We start from the raw sequence: 23,912 nt of genomic DNA on the forward strand, positions 1-23,912 counted from the left end.
GAAATATGTTCCAGATGCTGGGAGAGTCCAGTACCAGAGGGCATGGTTTGAGAATAAGGGGTAGGTCATTTAGGACAGAGTTACGGAAAAACTTCTTCTCCCAGAGAGTTGTGGGGGTCTGGATGGCACTGCCTCGGAAGGCAGTGGAGGCCAATTCTCTGGATGCTTTCAAGAAGGAGCTAGATAGGTATCTTATGAATAGGGGAATCAAGGGATATGGGGACAAGGCAGGAACCGGGTATTGTTAGTAGATGATCAGCCATGATCTCAGAATGGCGGTGCAGGCTCGAAGGGCCGAATGGTCTACTTCTGCACCTATTGTCTGTTGTCCTCACGTCCCTCCCCACAGATCTCCCACCTGGCACTTATCCCTGCAAGCGTAAGTGCTACACCTGTCCCTACACCTCCTCTCTTACCACCATTCAGGGCCCCAAACAGTCCTTCCAGGTGAGACAACACTTCACTTGTGTGTCTGTTGGGGTAATCTATTGAATCCGGTGCTCCCAGTGTGGCCTCCTCTACATTGGCAAGATCCGACGCAGATTGGGGGATCGCTTCGTCGAGCACCTATGCTCCGTCCACCACAACAGACAGGATCTCCCGGTTGCCACTCACTTCAACTCTCCTTCACATTCCCATTCGGATATGACCATATATGGCCTCCTCTACTGCCATGATGCCAAACTTCGGTTGGAAGAACAACATCTCATATACCGTCTGGGTAGTCTCCAGCCCCTTGGTATGAACATCGAATTCTCCAACTTCTGATAATTCCCTCCCTCTCCCTTCCCCCATCCCACCTTCACTCTGTCTCCTCTTCTAAGCTGCCTATCACCTCTCATGACTCTGCCTTCTTCTACTACCCATAGTGTTTTCCCCTTAGATTCCTTCTTCACCTGTCCTGCCTATCCCCTCCCTGCTTCCCCTCCCCCACCCCTTGATCTTTCCTCTGATTGGTTTTCCACCCTCCCCCCACCTTCTTTATAGGGCCCCTGCCTCCTCCTTCTTTAGTCCTGATGAAGGGTCTCAACCAAAAACATTGACTGCTTCTTTCAACGGATGCTGCTCGACCTGTTGAGTTCATCCAGCTTTTTTGTACATCTTAATGTGATGACCTGCCTCACTATCGTCCAATAGCACCTAAATCCACAGTGATGCTGTGTTTTGAGAGCTTGGTGATGAAACGCATCAATTCCTGCCTGATAAGAAACTGCTCCAATTTGCTTATCAGAACAACAGGTCCACAACAGATGCTACCTCATTGGCTCTTCACTCAACCCTGGAACTTCTGGACAGCAAAGGATACATTGCTGACTATAGTTCAGCATTCATTACCATAATCCCCTCAAATCTAATCAATAAGCTCCTGGAGTCTGGCATCAATAGCTTCTTGTGCAATTGGATCCTTGAGTTCCTCACTTGCAGGTCCCAGTCAGTTCAGATTGACAGCAACAAATCAACCATGATCGCATGCGCAAAGGTGCACCACAAGGCTGTGTCTTTAGGCCCCTACTCTACTTGTTTTACACTTATGATTGTATGGCTAAGCACAACTCCAATGCCATATTCAAGTATGCTGATGACATCACTGTCATAGGCTGAGTCAAAGGTGGTGATGAAACAGGATATAGAGGGGAAATTGAAAATCTTGCAGAGTAGCGCCACAACAGCAAGACTGAGGAGCTGATTATTGACTTCAGGAGAAGAAAACCAAAGGTCCATGAGCTATTTTTCGTTGGACAATCAGAGGTGGAGGATTAGCAAACTTTAAATTCCTCTGTGTTATTACTTCTGGGGACCTGTCCTGGGCCCAGCACACAACTGAAATTACAAGAACATAATAGCACCTCTATTTCTTTACAAGGTTGCAGAGATTCAGCGCGACACCTATAACTTTGACAAACTTTTATAGATGTGTAGTGCATCACAGCATGGTATAGAAACCCCAATGCTCTTGAATGGAAAATCCTACAAAAAATAGTGGATATGGCCCAGTCCGTCACAGGTAAAGTCCTCCCCACCATCGAGCATATCTACCGCTATGTGGAGAACCTCGGGCCAGCGGATGGGTATCGTGTGTGGAGAACCTCGGGCCAGCAGTTGGGTGTTCTGTGAGGAGAACCTCGGGGCAGCAGATGGATATCATGTGTGGAGAACCTCGGGCCAGCAGATGGGTGTTCTGTGAGGAGAACCTCGGGGTAGCAGATGGGTGTTCTGTGAGGAGAACCTCGGGCCAGCAGATGGGTGTTCTGTGAGGAGAACCTCGGGGCAGCAGATGGATATCATGTGTGGAGAACCTCGGGCCAGCAGATGGGTGTTCTGTGAGGAGAACCTCGGGGCAGCAGATGGATATCATGTATGGAGAACCTCGGGCCAGCAGATGGGTGTTCTGTGAGGAGAACCTCGGGGTAGCAGATGGATATCATGTGTGGAGAACCTCAGGCCAGCAATTGGGTATTCTGTGAGAAGCTCGGGCCAGCAATTGGATATTGTGTGCGGAGAACTTCAAGCCAGTGGTTTGGTATTCTGTATGGGAAACATGTGGCCCCACAGTACATACATGTCACCACATAAAACCAAGATTACTTTTACTGCAGACATACTTAGCAAATCGAGAACAGTAACTGTAAACAGGATCATGAGCTTGATGGTTGAGGGGTTGTAACTGTTCTTGAAACTACTTATACGAGTACTGAAGCACTTGTATCTTCTACCTGATACCAGCAGTGAGAAAAGAGAATTGCCTGGGTGGCGAGAACCTTTGATGATGGGTGCTGCTTTCCTACAACAATGTTTCATGGAGCTGTGCTCAATGGTTGGGAGGGTTTTACCCATGATGTACTGGGCCAATTCACTACCTTTTGTAGGATTTTCCACTCAAAAGCATTGATGTTCCCATACTAGGCCTTAATGCAGCCAGTCAGCACACTTTCCAATACACATCTATCGAAGTTTGCCAAGGTTTTTGATAACATGCTGAATCTCCACAGACTCCTGAGGAAGTAGAAGTGCTGTTGTGCTTTCTTTGCAATTATATTTATACGATGGGTCCAGAACAAGTCCTTTGAGATAGTGACAGCCAGGAATTTAAAGTTACTGACTTCCACCTCTGATCCTCCAATGTTCATGCACCTGTGGTTTCCCTCTCCTGAAGTCTAAATCCTTGGTCCTACTGACAGTCAGTGAGCAGTTGTTATTATACTACTCGGCCAAATTTTCAATCTCTCTCCTGTATATTGATTCATCACCACCTTTGATATGGCCCACAACAGTGGAGTCATCAGCAAACTTATATATGATTTTGGAGCTGTACTTAGTCACACAGTCATAGATGTAAAGTGAGTAGAGCAGGGGGCTAAGTATGTATCCCTGTGGTGTTCCTGTGCTGAGGGAGATTGTAGAGGTGTTTTTGTCAATAAGAACTGACTGGGGTCTGGAAATGAGCAAATCCAAGAACCAACTGCACAAGGGGTATTGTACGTTCAAAAAGTCTTAGGCATCCTAATTTTCTTGTATAAATGTTGTTTTACATGTTTATTTTTTGCCTTCTGCATTACTATGTGAGTAGAAAAGGGCAAATTTTAAATTTGCAGACAGTTATTTTCTAAAAAACTAAACAGAGTTTTTTGTATCTTTTTCAAGAAAGTAACATTTTAAGTAATAGTCCACTCTTCAAAGAAAAATATGATTACTTTGCAAGTATATAGCCCAGTGCATGATAAAACAAAGATAAGAAACAGGATGTTAGTGAGTTGAATGAACTGAACTGATTAACTGAAACAGAAACAGGTGGAGAAGGTATCAAACTCGGTGATAGGCAACCAAGCTGAAAGATGAGAATGTGGCAGATGTGACAGTTTAACCTTCAAATTCTTACACCATAGCATGAGTAAGCATAGCAAAAAACACACAAGGTGGTCATCTGGCATCAGTAAAATCTCTCCCAAGTAGAAATTTCATAGCAGACAAGAGTTTCAATATGTGCTGTCCACGTTCTTCCGAAGAAGCACAAAGAAATGGGCAAGGTTGAGGATCAATTAATTCAATTCAATCAATTTAGTCAATTGAATTAAAGTTCAATTCAGTTGTTCGCCATGGAAACTGAGTGCAGCAGACAAGAGATGTATCAAACTGATGCCCCTTCTAAATCAAAAGTAGTCTAGCACTATCAGCTCTGAACTCACATAAACCTCTGGAACCCAAATCCAGAAAAGTCTTGTCAGAGATGGTCTTCATGGAAGAGGTGCTCCCAAAAACCACTCCTCCGATGTGGAAACAAAGCCAAGGGACTCAGCTACACATAGAAACACAAGGACTCGGATGCTGAATAATGGCAGCAAGTGGGGTGGCACAGTAAGTAATAACCATAACACAATCAACAAAAGACCACACCAACTAGGACATTTAACCACTGTACAAAGACAACAAACTGTGCAAATACAGAAAGAAAGAAATAATAATAAGTAAGGAAGCAAAAAATATTCAGAACTTGAGATAGAGTCTTTGAGAGCAAGTCCACTAGTTCTGTAAACATTTCAATGATGGGCAAGTGAAGTTGAATGAGGTTATCCCCTTTGGTTCAAGAGCCTGATGGCTATTCTTGAATCTGGTGGTGTGAATCCTGAGGCTTATGTACCATCTTCCTGATGGGAACAGTGAAAAGAGAGCACATCCTGAGTGGTGGGGGTCCCTAATGATGGATGCTGCTTTCCTGCAAAAGCATTTCATATAGATGTCATTAGGGGGTGTTGAAGTACAGGTCTTCAACAGTTAGTTCATTCAGCAGTTTGGCATACAACAGATTGGCCAAAGGGCTTGTTTGTGCTCTATTATTCTGACTCTCTAACTACTGATAGTCTTCAGTCTCGAGACAGCCCAACCTTGAGTTGAGAAGTGAGGTCCAAATACATCTCATTTAACACTATGGTTGTAACACACTTCAAGACACAGCATCCCCCTACCACACTGCTGAAGAAAGACTATGTCTGTGGGACTATCTAGTGGTTGTTCTCATTAATGTGGTCGTTGTCATTAATGTAGTCAGGGTCAATTGAACCCGCAGAATTGTGTATTCTCAATACTTTTTCCAAGTGGTATTCATTAGAAGTACAGATTCTGCAGCCAAGTTAAGACAGATGCTAATCAGCAAGAAGTTTCCTTTCTCAGATCTGACCCGATACTGAATATATAACCAGACTACCTTCCCCAACCCCCAAAACTTAACCTGTGTGTCTATGCTACCACCTTCTGGAAATAGCACAAACCTAAGAAAAGAGACGAGCTCTGGGACCTTGGCTGGATAACTCCAATATCATCTGGGTTGTCCAAACTGGCTGTACGTACCTCCAACTCTGAGTCAGATGCTCAGTCCATTCATTTTTAATTTTATTATATTTAGTCATAATAGTCTGATACAAATGAGTAGTCTGTCAGGTTAAGTTCAGGGGGCAGTTATGATCTACAGTCATATTCAAACTAAAATAATATTGTGAAATAAAGGGCAGTAGTGTAACTATAATGAAATAAAATACCAGGCAGCGTATTAATGGTCACATACACTCACTTTTCATCCTCGACTTATTTAAACTGAATTTAAAATGCTCCAGCCCTCATGATGGTAATTAACCTTTAGTTAAACCTCTAGATTATCAGCTCAGTAATATGTCTACTACCACATTTTGTCAAGATCAACTGCTATAATGCCATTCCAATTTGGTCATATTACATGTTCATAGCAATTCTGGAGAAAAATCTGCACGAGGAACCTGTAGATTATGAATTATAATAACTTACTAAGAGTTGAATATTGCTCAAAAAAATTTTAGGGATGGGATATGTGAGCATTTAGAAGCCCATGCCCTAATTACGGAGAGCTAGCATGGCTTTGTGCATGGCAGGTCATGCTTTACCAACTTGATTTTTTGACAAGGTGATGAGAGAGATTGATAAGGGCAGAGCAATGGATGTTTTCTACATAGATCTTATTAAGGCATTTGACATAGTCCCTCGTGGGAGGCTAGTCCAGAATAAGATGTATGGGATCCATGGGAAATTGGCTGTCTGGATTCAGAAATGGCTTGTACATAGAATACAGAAGGTAGTGGTTGAAGGGACTTATTCAAGCTGGAGGTCTGTAATTAGTGGAATTCCACAGGGAATTTGCTGTTTGTAACGTATATAAATGACCTGGATGAAAATGTAGATGGCTGGGTTAATAAATTTGCAGATGATTGCTGGAGTTGTGGATGATGTAGAAGGCTGGCAAATAATACAGCACAATATAGCTCAGTTGCAGACATGGGCTGAGAAATGGCAGAAGGAGCTTAACCCAGATAAAAGTGAGGTGTTGTACTCTGGTAGGGAAAATGAAAAGAGACAGTACATTGTTAATGGAGAGGTCCTCAACAGTGCTGCTGAGCAGAGCAATCTTGGGTTCCAAGTTCATAGCTCCTTGAAAGTAGCTACACAGATTGATAAGGTGGTGAAGAAGGCTTATGGAATGCTTGGTTTTACTACTTGAGGTATTGAGTTCAAAAGTCAGGAAGTTATGTTGCAACTTTATAAAACTCTGGTTAAGCTACATCTCATTAACTGCTAACAGTTCTGGTCACCCCACTGTAGGAAGGAACTTTAGGCTTTCGAGAGAGTGCAGAAGAGGTTTAGCAGGTTGCTGACTGGTTCAGACAGCATGTGCTATCACAAGGCTGGATAAACTTGGGTTGTTTCCACTACAGTATTGGAGGCCGAGGGGAGATCTGATAGAGGCTTACAAGATTATGAGAGGCATAGATAGAGTGGACAGAGAATATCTGTTTCCCAGGGCTGAAATGTCTAATACCAGAGGGTATGCATTGAAAGAGGGGATAGGTTCAAGTGGGATGTGAGGGGCAAGTTACTTTACTCAGAGTTGTGGATGCCTGGAATGCACTGCCTGGTGTGGTGGTAGAGGCAATACATCACAGGCGTTTAAGAGACATTTGGATAGCCGCATGGATCTAAGGAAGGAGGAGGGATATGGTCATGGTGTAGGTAGGATGGATTCGTGTTTGGGTGTTTCAGATTTGTTTTTTTGCTGGTTCAGCACAACATTATGTGCCAAATGGCCTATTCCTGTGTTGTGCTCTTCTAAGTGCCTATACTTAGAGGAATTAGGGAAAATTCCTCAAAATCAATAAAAAGGGGGAAAGTGTTACATGCAATCAATTCTAACCTAAGTTACTCTTCAAAATCTTAAAAGACAACATGACGAGAAGCAGAGGGCACTAAATAAAAGTTTATGTCAAAAGTCATCAGAATATGGCAGGCCAGTTGGCCTCATTCTATGCAATTTGATTCTACAAGTTAGAAAACTGGACACTGAGATAAAGTGTGTGCTAGAGTGAAGGCTCTTTACCATGGTTATATTTGTTACAGAAAACAGGAAGTCTTTGGCATTGCAAAAAGCTCAGAGTAGCTCCAGTAACACTTTAAGATTAAGAACAGGCTTCATCATTTTTAAAAATAAACATGTCAGGATAGTGAGTTGACAATACTTTTCACTGATTACAATGTACCATGTCAAATGAATTAAAAAAGTATTTTAATTTTTGAACTTGAACTTAATATACAAAAGTTACCTTGCAGAAGTGGAAGGCCTTTTAAGGACAGTTCGGTCATAGTTCTCCGGAGTTGATCCCAATCTGTAAAGATTTTGAAACAGGACATTATAATGATAAAAGATATATATTTGTCAAATTGCTGAAAATATTTTAAGTTTCTGGTGAATTAGCACAGCCATAAACAGAATATTGTTGTCACATCAATGAAGGAAATCGCAGTATCAGGACCAGAATTCATTCTTTTTTTTTGCATTCATACAGATAACATCAATGGTACAACACTGAAGTAGTAACAAAGGTTAAATTTTAAGAATGATTAAAGTCAGCATATTAATTCTGTACCTTTAAATTATAAGCATTCCCAAACAAAGTTTATAATTTTACAGAAACAAAGTTGTTAATGGTTCATAACTTTTGCAACCAAAAATTTGCAAAATAGATCATGGTGACAATACTTCTACACAAACGAAAAAATGCAAACTTATGATTTTTTTTCTGTATCAATTTGAGGACGCAAGATTTGTTTTCTTCCAGTTCTTACTGGCTTTCCCCTAGACTGCACAATAAAAGTTCTACTGGTTACTTTTAAATAAAAATGGGTCATGTGTGCTCTCTTCCAGCCAGTCCTCCATGCCCAAATCTAACAACACTCTGCTCCAGCACTTGTCAGGTGATGGCTCCAGACTTGCTGATGGTTCTTCAATACTCCACCCAAATTGTTATGATTTCTGGAGCAAACACCAGAAATTTGACTACGAGAGGCATCACTGTTGTACCCATTCATGCCCTATCTGATGTTGTGTACCTTGAAGAGGGTACTGAACCATACCGCAGCATGAAAAGTAGGAAAAAAAACTGAACGGACAGTAAATATCCATATCCATTGGATATCAATCAGCTCTGTTGCTTCAATAAGTCAAAAGCCAGATTGCATCTATAAAATACAGATGAAATACGGCTGTACAGATAAAACATGGCAAGACTGTACAATAAATGGTAGGATAAAGAGGCATGGAGATGAACAGGTTAATCTTGGAGTGTGCACCCACGAGTTCCTGAAGGCCACAAAATTATTTATTTAATTGAGTGAAGCAGCATTCTAGACATTTCATTACAAGGAAGGCTTAGAATACAAGGCAGGGAAATTATCTTGAACTGTCCAAATCATGAGTTAGGCTACAGCTCCACATAATTTTGGTCACTACATTCCAGCAATAAAAACAACACTAAAAAGCTCATGGAGCTACTTACACAAGTGTTGACTGAGAAGGAACAATTGGGCAGTCTGGATTCACTTCTTTTGGAACAGAGTAGGTTGAAGAGAAATTTGCAAGATCTAAATAGAGTGGATAAAGTGCCTAATTGAGCAAAATAGAGACACTAATACTGCAGGCACAGATTTAAGGCAACTAGTAAAAAGAACATAGAGTTGAGGAAAATATTTATTTTCCCCACATCAAGTGATCTAAGACTACATGTCTAAAGGATGGTTAGAGAAGAAAACATTATCACATTTAGCTAACGCCTGGGCAACTTCCTGTTATGCCGTGAACCAAGAGCTGGGGCATAAAGTTAGGGTGGAAACACCTTCTCAGCTGGTGTAGAAAGCACAGTAAGGTCAGCCCTACTGTTGAGATTTATTCAACACCCTGACCAAAGCAATTATTTTTGTGTCACTGGTAACAAAAGAAAAATTAATCATTCTACCAAATGGTAATAAAACCCAACCCAATGCTCGGGTTGGTATACATTATAACAAGCAATTAATTGGTAGAAAGCAAAGAAACCCAGTGTCCAAGTTTCTGAAGTTCCTGCAGTTACAATACAAGTATTTTGCAGCTTTAGTCTTTTACCAGAATATACAGGATGGATTAGGAGATTTAAATTCAGATTTTGCCACTAGCTGTTAACTGGGTGGATTCCGGAGCTGTGAAGCTTTCTTCTGGAACCCAATTGCTTTCCCGAGCACCATCTGTACTTTCTAGAAAGTCACAAAAGAGGTATTGCCATGGCTTTCCATTCTCTGAAACCTGCCCTGTTTCTCTCCAAACATCTACCAAGAAAATTTGAGAAAAACACACAGGTATATAGAGTTCTAAAGTGAAATGGCTTTTTCTAGTACTTAGACATTGTTAGAGATTATTGAAGTCTTACCACAAAGAAAAGGATGTCCATTTGAAGACAGCTCATTCATAGTTCTTCAGGGATAATCCTATTTCTACAAAGGAAAAAAGCTCTGAAATAGTATATTTTACAATGCAAATAGCTATAACCCAAAACAAATTTAAACAACAAAAATATGGACCTAAATAGAAGGTAGAGCACTGCACAAGGAAGCCCTGCTCAAGAATGTGACCTTTATTGTTTGAAATACTCGAACATGTAAAAATAGCTCAACAGTAACTAAACTTAATCAATAGCACTTTTCTGGTAAACAATCACTGCAAACAATGGAGAGGCAAGCAAAGGCAAGGCAGAGTGACAGAGCTGGGGTTTGCAAAGGTGAGGCAAAATCAAAGCGAGCAGAGGCAAGGCCCCTCCATCAAAACCAAGAGTGAGGAAAGACCCAAGGTTTGATCGATCTAAGCACCAGGCCAATTTGGAAAGGTTGGGTATGTGCTGAAACACAGCAGCAGGATCCAAGCCCAGAGTGTATCAAAGCCACAGTGCCTGGGCCCTAGAGCAAGGAATGACCATATGTTTCAACAATGTAAATGCTGGGCCAGAATGAAAAGATATGTGTTGGAACCAGAGGCAAGAGTCAGGCAGTTCTGCACTGAACTAAGGTTGTGGCATCTGTGGACACACATTCGTTCTGAATGCTATTTGATTATTTTTATTGCTTGTATGATTTGTTTTTTCCTCTCTGTACATTAGGCTTTTGACGGTTTTCTTTTTTGTTTTGAGGCTGTCTGTAAGGAGATGAATCTCAAGGTTGTAAAATGTATATATACTTCGATAATAAATGTACTTTGAACCTCCGAGAGGATATCACTGTAAAACTCTTAAGGATATGCTTCAGATCAAAAATAATCCTTTGTATAAATGGACATTTTTAACTTAAAGTCACTCTGCAGTATTTTATGTTGTAAGCAAACTCCTCATACCCAAGTTGCAATGTCACACAGGAAATTCTCATCAAAGCTTTTGTGAATATTCCAGCTCCAGACGTTGTACACAGCAACACAACCTGATAGCATGAAACACACACAAAATGCTGGTGGAATGCAGCAGGTCAGGCAGCATCTGTAGGGAGAAGCGCTGTCGACATTTCGGGCCGAGACCCTTCGTCATGACTTCTAGGACTTGATCTCACTTACTACCTGCCAATTTGATTTCTTCGCCTCCGCACATCTTCTTATTCTGGCTTCTACCCCCTTTCCTTTCTTGTCCTGAGGAAGGGTCTCAACCAAAATATCAACTGTTTATTCCCCTCTGTTAATGCTGCCTGACCTGCTGAGTTCCTCCAGCGTTGTGTGTGCGTTACTGAGGGTTTGCATCCACAACAACAAACCAGGGCAGAATCAGGACCAGTTTTGATTTCCCCCAAAAAACAAACTAACACCCATAGGTAGAATGACTGCCTTATAGGCAGTGGAAAGTGCAGCTATGTAATCACCCCCAGAACCAGCACCAATGGGAGACTCAGAAAGATGAAAACTAGATCTTGTCACTTTGAAACCAAGGACTGCTGCTCTTCTGCATGATGGTCAACCCATCCAAAGAACATTTTACACAGGACCAGTCCAATGAGCCAAAAGTTTTCAGCTAAAAGGTCACAATAACTATTGCTACTGAAATGTATTCGAAAACAGGGCAAGCTAGATTTCAAATTTTATGAGAAAACTTAACCTCACAATCAGCACCCGAGACAGAGGCTGAGAAAATTCATCAAGTCAATCCATCCTGATAAACCTACACGTGACATCTACAAATCCCATTTCCAGAAAAGTTGGGATATTTTCCAAAATGCAATAAAAACAAAAATCTGTGATAGTTAAATAAAGGTTCACGTGAATTAACCTAACAAAATTACAAAGAAAAGACTTTCAATAGTTTTACTGACCAACTTTATTGTATTTTGTAAATATACACAAATTTAGAATTTGATGGCTGCAACACACTCAACAAAAGTTGGGACTGAGTTAAATTAAGATTGAAAAGTACACAGAATATTCAAGTAACACCGGTTTGGAAGACTCCACATTAAGCAGGCTAATTGGTAGCAGGTGAAGTATCATGACTGGGTATAAAAGTAGCGTCTATCAAAGGCTCAGTCTTTGCAAGCAAGGATGGGTCATGGCCCAGCCCTTTGTGCCAAAATTCGTGAGAGAATTGTTAGTTCAAAAGGAACATTTCCCAACGCAAGATTGCAGAGAACTTAGGTCTTTCAACATCTACAGTACATAATATTGTGAAAAGATTCAGAGAATTCAGAGACATCTCAGTGCGTAAAGGGCACTGTTGAATGCGCGTGATCTTCGAGCCCTCAGGCGGCACTACCGAAGAAACAGTCATGCTACTGTGACAATTATAGCCCCCTGGGCTCGGGAGTACTTCGGAAAACCATTGTCACTTAACACAGTCCATCGCTGCAACTTGAAACTGTATCCAGAAATGCAACTTGAAACTGTATTACGCAAGGAGGAAGCCATACATTAACTCCATGCAGAAACGCCGGCGAATTCTCTGGGCCCGAGCTCATCTCAGATGGACCAAAAGACTGTGGAACAGTGTGCTGTGGTCAGATGCGTCCACATTTCAGCTAGTTTTCGGAAAAAACGGGCGTCAAGTTCTCCGTGCCAAAGATGAAAACAACCATCCTGATTGTTATCAGTGAAAGGTGCAAAAGCCAGCACCTGGGATGGTATGGGGGTGCATCAGTGCCCACGGCATGAGTGAGTTGCATGTATGTGAAGGTACCATTGACTTGGAGGCGTATATTAGGATTTTAGAGAGACATCTGTTGCTATCAAGGAGACGTCTCTTCCCAGGACGTCCATGCTTATTTCAGCAGGACAATGCCAGACCACATTCTGCACGGGCTACAACAGCGTGGCTTTGTAGACACCGAGTGCGTGTGCTTGACTGGCCTGCTGCCAGTCCAAATCTATCTCCTATTGAAAATATATGGCGCATATATGGCATATATACATGGGGCAAGAGGAGAATCAAACAATGGAGACCACAGACTGGTGAGCAGCTGAAGTCTTATATCAAGCAAGAATGGACAAAATTTCCAATTGCAAATCTACTACAATTAGTATCCTCAGTTCCAAAACGATTAAAAACTGTTATTAAAAGATGATGTAACACAATGGTAAACATGTCCCAACTTTTGTTGAGTGTGTTGCAGCCATCAAATTCTAAATTTGTGTATATTTACAAAATACAATTAAGTTGGTCAGCAAAACTATTGAAAATCTTTCCTCAGTTAAATAAAGGTTCACGTGAATTAACATATCACAGATTTTTGTTTTTATTGCATTTTGGAAAATATCCCAACTTTTCTGGAAATGGCGTTTATATTTATTTTATAATACAAGCCCAAATAATCATTCTACTAAACCATCTGAATAAATGTTTCAAGTGGCAATCACTGTCCAGATAAATGAACAAAAACACTTGATCAGAATCAGTTTTATTATCACCAGCATGTCATGAAATTTAACTTAGCAGCAGCAGTACAATGTGACACATAACATAGAAAAAAATAAGTAAATCAATTACAGATGTATACATGTATATTAAGTAGCCAGATGAAACAGTGCAAAACTGAAATAATATTTTAAAAAGTGGCCTAGTATGTTCATTGGTTCAGTGTCCATTTAGGAAATGGATGGCAGAGGGGAAGAAGCCATTCCTGAATCACTGAGTCTTCTATATCTCCTTCCTGACAGCAACAGTGAGGAGAGTGCATGTCTTAGGCGACGGGGTCCTTAATAATAGACTCTGCCTTTCTGAAGTAACACTCCTTGAAGGTATCTTGGATACTATGAAAGCTAGTACCCAAGATGGAACATACTAATTTTACGACTCTCTGCACTTCTGATTCCTCTGAGAGGACTGGTTCATGTTCCCTCATTTTACCCTTCCTGAAGTCCACAATTAGCTCTTTCACCTTACTGACATTCAGCGCAAGATTGCTTCTGCAACACCACTCAACTGGCTGGTATATCTCGCTCCTGTACGTCCTCTCATCTCCATCTGAAATTCTATGTAACACCAAGTTATTTTTACTGCTATGCTGCACCTATTGCATTTTAACAGTTCTGTCAGAGGAGTCTATTCTGCTTTTATAATGTTTGGATTTGAGCTAAACACAAGAGGCTATGTTGTTCATCTTCAGAATGTTGTGTCAGCCAATCAGGATGGTGCAATTGGGAGAGGTTTATGTGACGGACACTGGTGTAGGTCAAGGTCTTTTAAACGGGAGATTGCTGAGGATTCCATCCCTGTTTTACAAGATGCTTTGTACTGATGAATGGCTTCAAGGAGGAAGGACCAATAATCCTGTGGGGGAGCCCATTTGCTCGAGGTGGATTTGAAGCGACGTTCAGAAGGTGGTGTTCTTTTCCCACACAGATGTTGGGTCCAGCATGAGTTAAAGACAACTTCAGGATGAGCTCCTACTTATGTACACATTTGAACTGGGTTAACTATAATGGGTCCTTTTTACATTTTTTCCCCAACTGTTCGATAAAGCTAGCATTTGTAAATATACTTTCTTTGCAGTATTCTGTGTATTTCGTGCCAACAGCTAATTGCACAGGGGCGGATCAAGGTTCGCGTGGTCAAGACATCCCATCTTCTTGGTTTTGGTGAGATCCAAGTCATACTGACTCCCTAGACCAGGGGTCGGCAACCCGTGGCTCTTTGATCTCTGCGCTGCGGCTCCCCATGGTTTGTTAGTTTTTGAAATGTAATTCGAAATTTGAAGATTATGGTGATCTTGTACAATCTAAAAACGTTGTGGAGACCCCATTTCCTGGCACATCCGAACCGGCTCACAATTAGCCACCGTTCCGGCTAAGGGAGATAGCCAACGGGGGTTTGTGAGTACGTGTCTTTTGGAGCATCCGTGCCCAAGGGGATGGGTTGAGGGAGGCTTTAAATCAAGGCTGTTTAGTTTGAATAAAGTTACCTTTGACTGCAGTGTCTTTATTTTAGCGCTGCGTGTAGCGCTACACCGCTACAACGTGTTTTTTATCGCTATTAATATACATCACCACTGCCAATGCCTGACCCCCGCCAGCGATCCAAGGTAGGCTACCTATGGAGTAACCTTCAACCCAACGTCTTTTTTTCGGAGTTCAAAATGTTTTTGTTGCATGCAGAAATGTAATTTTGTTTTCTCTGCAGGAGTTCATCAATTTCATAAATGCAACACATTATAGTTTGTTTATACATAGCATAAAGGCAAAAAAAAACCGTTGTACACAGTGTTATTTCATTTTAAATGTCAAACGGGTTTTGTGGTTCCCAGTGTTTTCTTTTCTGTGGGAAATGGGTCCATATTGGCTCTTTCAGTGGTAAATGTTGCCGAGCCCTGCCCTAGACATACAAAGTTTGAGAAAGGTGGTTTTCTCACTGCTAAGTCCAGTGGCTGTTAGCGAGGAGCTTACTAGCTGCATCTCTAGACACCCAGTTAAAAGGGGTTTCATCTACTAACAATGCTGGTTGTATCATCAGCAAATTTATAGATGGCATTTGAGCCATATCTAACCACACAGTCATGGGTATAGAGGGAGTAGAGCAGTGGGTTAAGCACACATCCAAGGTGTGCCATTGTTGATTGTATGCACGGGATATTACCACCAATCCGCACAGATTGTGGTCTTCCAGTTAGGAAATCGAGGATCTATTTGCAGAGGGTGGTACGGTACAGAGGCTCAGATTAGGACTGTAGGTATGATGGTGTTAAACGCTGCGTTATAGTCATCGAACAGCATCCTGACATAGGTGTTTGTATTGTCCAGGTGATCCAAAGCCGTGTCAAGTGCCATTGACATTGTGTCCGCCATAGACCTATTATGGCAATAGGCAAATTGCAGTGGGTCCAGATCCTTGCTGAGGCAGGAGTTGATTCTCGCCATAACCAACCTCTCAAAGCATTTCATCATCGTAGATATGAGGGTTACTGGACAATAGTCACTAAGGCAGCTCACATGACACTTCCTGGGCACTGGTATAGCTGCTGTCTTTTTGAAGCAGGTGGGAACTTCTGGCCGCTGGTTGAAAATGTCCTTGAATACTCCCGCCAGTTGGATGGCACAATTCTTCAGAGCCTTACCAGGTACTCTGTTGGGCCTGCTGCCTCCTGAAAGACAGTCTGACATTGGCCTCCAAGACAGAAATCCTCTGTGCAGCAGGGATCTTCACAACTGTAGTTACGTTCTCCCTTTCAAAGCGGGCATAAAAGGTGCAGAGCTCATCTGGTAGTGAAGCATCGCTGCCAATCATTCTATTGGGTTTCACTTTGTGGAAAGTAATGACCTACAAACCCTGCCAGAGTTGATGTGCATCCAATGTCACCTCCAACCTAGCTCAGAATTGTCTCTTTGCTCTTGAAATATAGCCCTCTATAAGTCATACCTGGTTTTCTTGTACAGACCTGAGTCACCAGACTTAAATGCCACAGATCTAGCTCTCAGCATTCAACAAACCTCCTGGTTCATCCACAGCTTTTGGTTTGGGAACATACAACAAGTTTTCATGGTTACATACTCATCAACACAGGTTTTAATGAAGTCATTAACAACTATGGCATACTCATCTAGCTTCGAAGACGAATCCCCGAATACAGTCCAGTTCATTGATGCAAAGCAGTGCTGTAAGTGCTCCTGTGCTTCCCTTGTCCATACATTCTTGGTCCTCACTACTGGTGCTGTAGTTTTCTGTCTCTACCTATACTCAGGGAGTAGAAGTGCAGCCAAGTAATCAAACTTTCCTAACTGTGGGTGTGGAATAGCACAGTAAGCACTCTTGATAGTGGTGTAGCAGTGGTCCAGTGTGATGATAAATACTCTAATTCTGCATCTGAATTCCTCTATTATTGTCACGTCTCACTGATCATTACAACTTAAATAAAAGTAATTGTTTTCAGTTAATGAAATAAATGAAGTACAGCTGGACTTTACAACTATTCAAATGCTGCACAAAAAGACACAGAAGGCTACCCTGTGGGGATGCTAGGTTTAATAACACAAGCAAAAAAATATAATTCTGGGTTTTCATGTTAAAACTGTATAAAACAACAGGCCACAGTGCTGTGTCTACTTCAGGATGGCTCTGACAGCACCAGACAGGATGCTGTCTGGATATGAAATGCAGGCAGAGAGGTTGCTATGAAGATATGAGATTCAGGCATTTTAGATGAGAAGGACCAGACTAAAGTGTGTTTTTTTTTGGATAAATGAGACTTGGTGGGGGAATGATACAGTGAGGTATAACAGGCTTCCAGATTAACATAACAGCCACATTTCCTAAACACTCATTAAACAAAGTGCATGATTTATCAACTGGTAAGAAGATCTGACTTCACACAAAGGGTATGGGGAATGTGAACCTGGCTGAGGAGTGCAACAACGCACAAGTATACTGATCCAAATCCAAGCAGCAGGGGACTAAAGTTGATAGCGTGTCCCTCTCTTTCACCTCAAAAGCAAGGATGAAGAGATGAAGGTTGAGTTAGGAGGAGGTGGATTACTGGGGGTCAGGAATCTCAGCTGGCTATGTGTGGCAGAGGTGGGGGAGTTGGTCGACACAGGATTAGGTTGGCAGTCTGTAGCTGGGCAGGGGGCAAGGGGGGCAGAAGGGTGCTTTGACAGTGAGTAGTTGGGGAGGCGATGAGGTAGGGATGTGGGAGTCAGGGGCCAGGTGAGCTGGTAGTGTGTGGTGGGGGTGGGGGGTAGGTGGAAAGAGAGGAAGAGTGAGGAAGAACTCGGATCCATACGACGCATCTCCACCATCTGTTCCCATGCTGAATTGGTGTGAAAGGCTGGGAGGAAGGTTTGAGAATAAGGGATCGCTGTCTAGCGGAGGGCGGAGGCCAGGATGGGGGAAGGCCCCTGTTATTTGGGCGGACGAAGAGAGGGAAGGCTGCGAGGGACATGGGTAGCGGCCTGCGCGACTCTAGGGGAAGTGAGTGAGTGCAGGGCTGAGAGGCGGGAGTGGACAGCCACAGCCGCCGCCTCCAATTTTTTGTTGGGGGGGGGTAGGTAGGGGAGAAGCGGCCAGAACCAGACCGGGTATTCCTCAGGCCTCTCCTTCCTCCCTGCCGTACCACCACATTTCTAAACCCGAGACCCGTTTTTTCTGCACCCGGACAGTAGACCTCCTCTCCCAGGGTCTACAACATCCCATTCCTCTTCCCTCCACCACCCCGATAACATCACCTTTCGCCCCTCCCCCCCAGATCCCGACAACTCCATTTCGGTCCCCCGTCTACCCCCGGTGTCCAGAACCTTCGACCCCACCACCCCCACCCGACTCACCTCCACGGGGGGTGGGGGGGGGGTCGCAGGCGAGCGATCGGCGCGGGCGCCTAAACGCCTGAGGATATGCGCAGGCGCGGAATGGCGCGAAGGCCCCAGCTGGTCAGCCGTGACGGCTTGTAGAGGAGGGGCGGGAGCCCGGGTGTGAGCAGAGGCGCAGGCGCAACAGGAAAGGGAGGGGGAGGGACTACGGGCCATGTGACTGTTGTTACGGAAGCCCGGCGGGCAGCGGATGAACGAAGCGCGGAAACGGTGGGAGGTGAAAATGAGCCTGGATAAAACGGAGCTTTGCGACAGTCTGTTATTATGGGTAAGTGTTGGGTAGGAGGGGGTAACGGATTTTTTTGGGGGGGTTCAGCCCCGTTCTGTGCCGAGTTAGAGGATGCCACAACTTGTATCCCCATTGCGCCCGTAACCTCCACCTGCCGAGGGCCGGAACGTTCTGTTCCCCCCGCCTCCGTCTGAACCCCGTCACCTCCCTGGCCCTACTGCCGTCAAGTTCACACTCTCCATCCCCTATCCTCTGCTACCTCCCCCTCCCCTCAATACTACTCTCCGTCCCACGCCTGCGGAGCTGTGATAGGGGTTAGAAGCTGGAGAGGGCTGTTCGGCCCATAGTGCTGTACCTAGCCATGAGATCATTGCTGCGGCTCCTTTTCTCCAGTAATCCGGGTCCTTCCATCTCCTATCTGCCTGAGGGGTGGTGGTGGGATTAGGGTCCCTTGCATTGTGATCTAGGTGAGGGTCGAGCTTCAAAGGGAGATGCATTGACATTCTCCCATTTGCCTCTTTCAGAGAAAAAGGTCGTTATGAAATAATCCCACCTCTGGTTAATGATTTGGAGCCGGGATTTCCACTGAATCCATATTTAAGCAGATTTCTTTTAAAGTCAGCCTAATGATAGTAGGGTGAATCTGTGTCCAATGAATAGTAAGATCACTGTTGAAAGTTGGTTGACAATCTAGCTTGTTTTTCTTTGACTTATACAGTATTTTGAATGTTCATTCTGCTTATGAAGTTATGTTGTAACAGTTTTATTGCCTTAAATTAGTTTTAATTGTCACATGTACATTGCTACATCAAAACATGCAGGAATTCATTATTTGTTTCAAGGACCAACAGATTCCTGGAATGTGCAAGTTTACAGCCTGCATTGGTTCCCGCGCTTCGGGCACCAACATATCACGTCCGTAACTTACTAACCCTTACTGACCTGTGCATCTTTGGAATGTGGGAGGAAACCATGCTGTCATGGGGAGTTTAGTATATTTATTATTGTCTAGAAAGTTTTCAGAAGGAATGCCACTCTGTTCTGGTATGCAGCACAAACATTCTAAGTTTATGAATTCATAAAGTGTTTTGCAGTGGTTAGTATTCTGCTTCAAAGCAATTGATAGAGGCTTGTGGTGCTGTCTGGAGAGTGCTGGCGTTGGTTACTCCTGGTGTCCAGTGGGTGCTGCTATAAATTACTACTGCTGTCTGGAGAGTGCTGGTGTTGGTTATTCCTGCTGTTCAAAGCAACAACCTCATTAGCATGTCTGTGGTAATAGAGGAATTATAAAGATTTATTTTATGTAACCTTGTACTTCTTTCTTATCCTAGCTCCAGACGTTCCGTGTGCCATCGCCTTGTGCCACCAAGGAACATCTGACCAGCGGAGTTGCAATTGCCCAGGTTCTTAATCATATGTACGTTAGGTTTTAGTTACGTCACAGTTAATGTGAGAGTGAGAATCACTGATGAGCAGTGTTCTTGCATATGGTTTAATTCTGGTTCAGTCACTTGACAACTAGTTACTAGGGTGTAATAATGGTTAAAACTTCAACCAAAGGCAGAAGTGGTAGAAGTCATCATCAGGCAGCATGCATAAGAAAGAAATAGTCAACACATCATATCAACAAACTGTCATCAAAACTGGAGACGCTAGAAACTGAGCATATATTAAATTGCAGAAAGGAGAACGGGTGGAGACATTGGAGGGAAAAATTGTGATGGGATACAAACCTGTACTTACTACTCTGAACACAGGTTAGAGACAGAAGAAAAGAAGAAAGAAAAGAATGTAAACTGAAATATCCAGCTACATCACTGGAGAGAGAGGAAAAGTCTATTGTCTGAAATGGTTAAATTCAGCCTTGGACCCTGAGGGCTGCAGCATTTCCATATGGAAGATGAGGTGCTTACGTTGGCTGTTGCTGGAAATATACAACACTACAGTTCTGACGAAGAGTCATCAACGGTTTCTCTCTCCAGGGATGTTACCTCACCCACCAGATTCTTCTTGCATTCCTGTTTTTTTTTTTGGCCCAACCTGTTTTACAATCTGGTAACACTTAAGATATAGCTATAGCAGCTGTATCATGAAAATTTAAAAGTTTAAGTGCAATGTTGACAGCACTGTCAGCCAATAAGTTGGAGGTGGGGCAGAATGTACAGTACATGATTATAGGCTACTTAAAGAGCACAGGAAACAGACTGTAGGCTTGTGAATCCCCAGAAAACTCTGCATAAAGTCAATCTATCCTGCAGCATTGTAGTCACTGTCTGATTGATAGCAGAATCTTCACTCTACATGACTATAGCTTGTCAAACTATACAGACCTGAAATTATTTTTCATACGCACAAGAGATTCCACAGATGCTGGGAATCTAGAGTAACACACACAAACTCCTGGAGGAACTTGGCAGGTTAGACGCACCTGTAGATGAATAAACAGTTGATTATTCAAGCTGAGATCCTTCATCAAAACTGAAAAGAAAGAAGGATTTCTTCCCCCTTTCTTTCCCATCCTGATGAAAGTCCTTTCCACCTGAAACATCAATTGTTTATTCCCCTCCGTAGGGGAACTCAGCTGCCTGATCCGCTGGGTTCCTCCAGCATTTTGTGTGTGCTACTCACAATTTTTCATATGTAACCTTGTACGGATGCCGTGTATGTAGGGTTAGAGGAAAGTGAATAATTGCATCCTGGTATATGAAGTACATTTTCCTGCATAATTCACCATATTTATACCTAATTTGAAGTAGAAGCATCCATGCCAGCTCCTGGCACTAGTTCTTCTACTATTGAAAGGGTGTAATTAGTTTAACGTGGATAACTGTAATTGTACACAGCAGAATTTATAATGAAAACCCTTAATGGAAACTGCCACTTCCTGCAGATTTCACTGTAGACCATGAAGTCAACTGAGTTGGAGATAATGTGTGTCTGCATTCTTTTATTGTTGGTTCTAAAGACAGGAACTTCATGCCCAACTGGGAGTGTGTTCATCAGAGGGATGATTCCAGAAACAGATCACCAACAATTTCTCAGGGATAGTTATAAGAGAAATAAATGCTGGCTGTGCCAGAAATGCCCATATTCCAAGCAGTGAATTGTTGTGTCAATAGATGTATATTTCTTTAATGCAAAAGAATGTCACCAAATGCAGTACAATAATAGAATCAGATCTTTTGACTTGTTTTAATGATACAGATTATCACATCTTAAAGTAGTGTTGTCATCAAAGGACCATTGAAGTCCATTGTCTGGAGGTGCTGTTCTGCAGGTTTGGAGGGCAGTACGTTATACTAGTGAGATGAACATCTTCCTTCTCCGCCTGAGTGATAGAGAATATCCAGAGCCATAACAGCGGTTCACTTTACTGAGGTTTGACAGGTGCATTTTGCTGAGCATCAGTTATACCTGACGTAATTCCATTACCAAAACAAATCTGGAATTCATTGCCAAGTCATTGGAGATTTAAAGTGGAGGTTGATAGGTTCCTCATTGGTAAAGGCGTCAAAGGTTACGGGAAAAAGGCAGGAGAATGGGTTTGAGAGAGGTAATAAATCAGCCATGATCAAATGATGAGCAGACTCAATGGGTTGAATGGCCTAATTCTCCTCATGTGTCTTAAAGTCTAAAATATTAATTTTAGTGTTATTTTTAAAAGCTGTGAAACTGTCTCTGCTTCCAGTGTTGATACTTCGCACAAGTGATGACAATGTAAAGTAACCATTTTAAAACTGTTTTCTAACAAGAATGTCAGCCTTAGGCTGCAACCAGTCAAGAAATGAGATCAGTTTCCTTAACACCATGTGTAATGACATGTGGCAGATTACAACGTGTGTAATGTCACGCTTGGCAGACTACGGTGTATTTAGTGGATTTATTTTTTTATGAACATGGTTTAGGAATGTAGCATGTTAGTAGAATATTTCAGAGTTGAATATTTATAATTGATTATAAGCAAACAACAATGTGCTTTACTTGCTCATGTCTTTAACTATTTCACACTGTTTTCAGTTGCTGTGTTTCTTTCCTTTAGTGATCCCTCCTGGTTTAATGAGGCCTGGTTAGGTCGTATTAAGGAAGACATCAGTGACTGGAGGCTGAAGGTATAGTGGTGAAATAAGAATGATTTTGTTCTTTCATAGTGGGAAAAAGAAAATGGATAAGCATGTATTTTGGGGTTTGTCTGCTGTTCACTACACACAAAATACAATGAAAATAGGCTATGGCCATAGAATAACAGGCCATTTACCGACCCAGACTGTCCCATTTGCCTGTGTTTGAATCTTTTCCCTCTAAACCCTTCTTACTTGTGTACTTGTCTGAATGTTCTTTTAAATGTTGGTATTGTGCCTTCCTCAACCACTTTCTCTGGCAGTTCATTCCATATACACATCACTCACATGAAGAGGTTACCCCTTAGGTCCCTTTTAAGTCACCTTAGACCTGTGCCCTTCCTTGGGAAAAAGACTGCGCCATCACCCGATCTATACCCTCGTAATGTTATATATCTCGAGTCCAAGCAGCATTTTCTTCAATCTTATCTGCACTTTTTTTCCATTTAATAATGTCTCTATGATTCGTGGGCCCTCAATTTCCCCTGCAATTCGGTATGATAGTGGTTGATCCACATTGGCTTCACCTCCTCTCCTCTGTTGCAATTCCCCAAGCCCGCAATTCCTCGGTCTTTCAAATATTTATACATCTGCACTTAAATTGCACCTAATGATGTGATTTCCACCACCATTGGGTAGAGAATTCTAGAGATTCACTGCCATTTTAGGAAAGGAGTCTCTTTGCACCTCAATTTTAAATGACAATCCTATTATATTGTACCTACAGTATGTCCACTTGATCATAAATCTCTCAACAGTGAAGATATCACAACACTTGCCTGCTAACCCCCTTAAGAACTTAGTTGGTTTTTTTTAATGTCAGCCCTTATTCTTCTACCTCCAAGGAGCACAGACCCAGTTTGTCGGATACCGACGCAAATGTGATAGAGCAATCCTCTCATCCCAAGAATTACTCAGAATAATCTCCTTCAGGCTGCCTCCAATCCCACTCTATCCTTTCTTAGGTAAGTGTGTTCTGTACTCCAGGTGTGGCCTCACCAACAGCCTATACAACTGGAATAAAATCTCCTTATTCTTAAACTCCAGCCCCTTTTCTGAAAAGACCATCATGCTGTTTACTTTTTAGCTAATTTTTGGACCTGTCTGCTAACGTTTTGTGATTCATGTTCTAGAATACCTGGATCTCTCTGAATTTCACTCACTTGCAGTCTCTCTCCATTTAGATAATAACCTGCCTTCTGATTCCTGTTACTGAAGCAGATGACCTCACAGTCCCCACATTAAACACCACCTTCCAGATTTCACTGAATTGCTTGCTCCTGTCCCATTATAGAATAACTTGTCCTCGCCCACTCCTTTTTGTATTTTCGGTAAACTAGGTACAGGCAGGTTTACCAGAGTGTTGGGAATGTTTGAAACAAATATGACAAGAGGATGGGAACCAGGATGATGGAGCTTAGGATGAGCC

At 42.5% G+C, this 23,912-nt stretch overlaps 2 protein-coding genes across 11 annotated transcripts in view; one reads left to right on the plus strand and one right to left on the minus strand.

Moving 5' to 3' along the window:
* LOC132406323 (trichohyalin-like) overlaps positions 1-18,738 on the minus strand; it is a 136,830-nt gene extending 118,092 nt beyond the window's left edge. For 2 of the 6 annotated variants that reach the window (XR_009516133.1, XR_009516134.1), the window contains exons 1-3: positions 16,371-16,693; positions 9,753-9,816; positions 7,617-7,679 (exon numbers count right to left, since the gene is read on the minus strand). Coding sequence is in view for 4 of the 6 variants with exons in the window: in XM_059991837.1 (XP_059847820.1) it covers positions 7,617-7,679; positions 9,753-9,792 (103 nt within the window). In the remaining 2 variants the exon portion in view is untranslated. Of the gene's footprint in view, positions 1-7,616; positions 7,680-8,849; positions 8,935-9,752; positions 9,817-16,370; positions 16,694-18,094; positions 18,184-18,720 lie in introns of those variants that run through there. The other 4 variants (XM_059991837.1, XM_059991840.1, XM_059991838.1 and 1 more) reach the window with 4 other exon arrangements.
* LOC132406322 (protein Hook homolog 3-like) overlaps positions 18,194-23,912 on the plus strand; it is a 119,720-nt gene continuing 114,001 nt past the window's right edge. For 4 of the 5 annotated variants that reach the window (XM_059991831.1, XM_059991832.1, XM_059991833.1 and 1 more), the window contains exons 1-3: positions 18,194-18,404; positions 19,697-19,782; positions 22,405-22,474. In XM_059991831.1, coding sequence (XP_059847814.1) covers positions 18,327-18,404; positions 19,697-19,782; positions 22,405-22,474 — 234 coding nt within the window. In that variant the 5' untranslated portion in view covers positions 18,194-18,326. Of the gene's footprint in view, positions 18,405-19,696; positions 19,783-22,404; positions 22,475-23,328; positions 23,449-23,912 lie in introns of those variants that run through there. The other variant, XM_059991835.1, reaches the window with a different exon arrangement.

This window comes from Hypanus sabinus, chromosome 16 (assembly GCF_030144855.1).
Source record: "Hypanus sabinus isolate sHypSab1 chromosome 16, sHypSab1.hap1, whole genome shotgun sequence".
NCBI classification, from domain to species: Eukaryota; Metazoa; Chordata; class Chondrichthyes; order Myliobatiformes; family Dasyatidae; genus Hypanus; species Hypanus sabinus.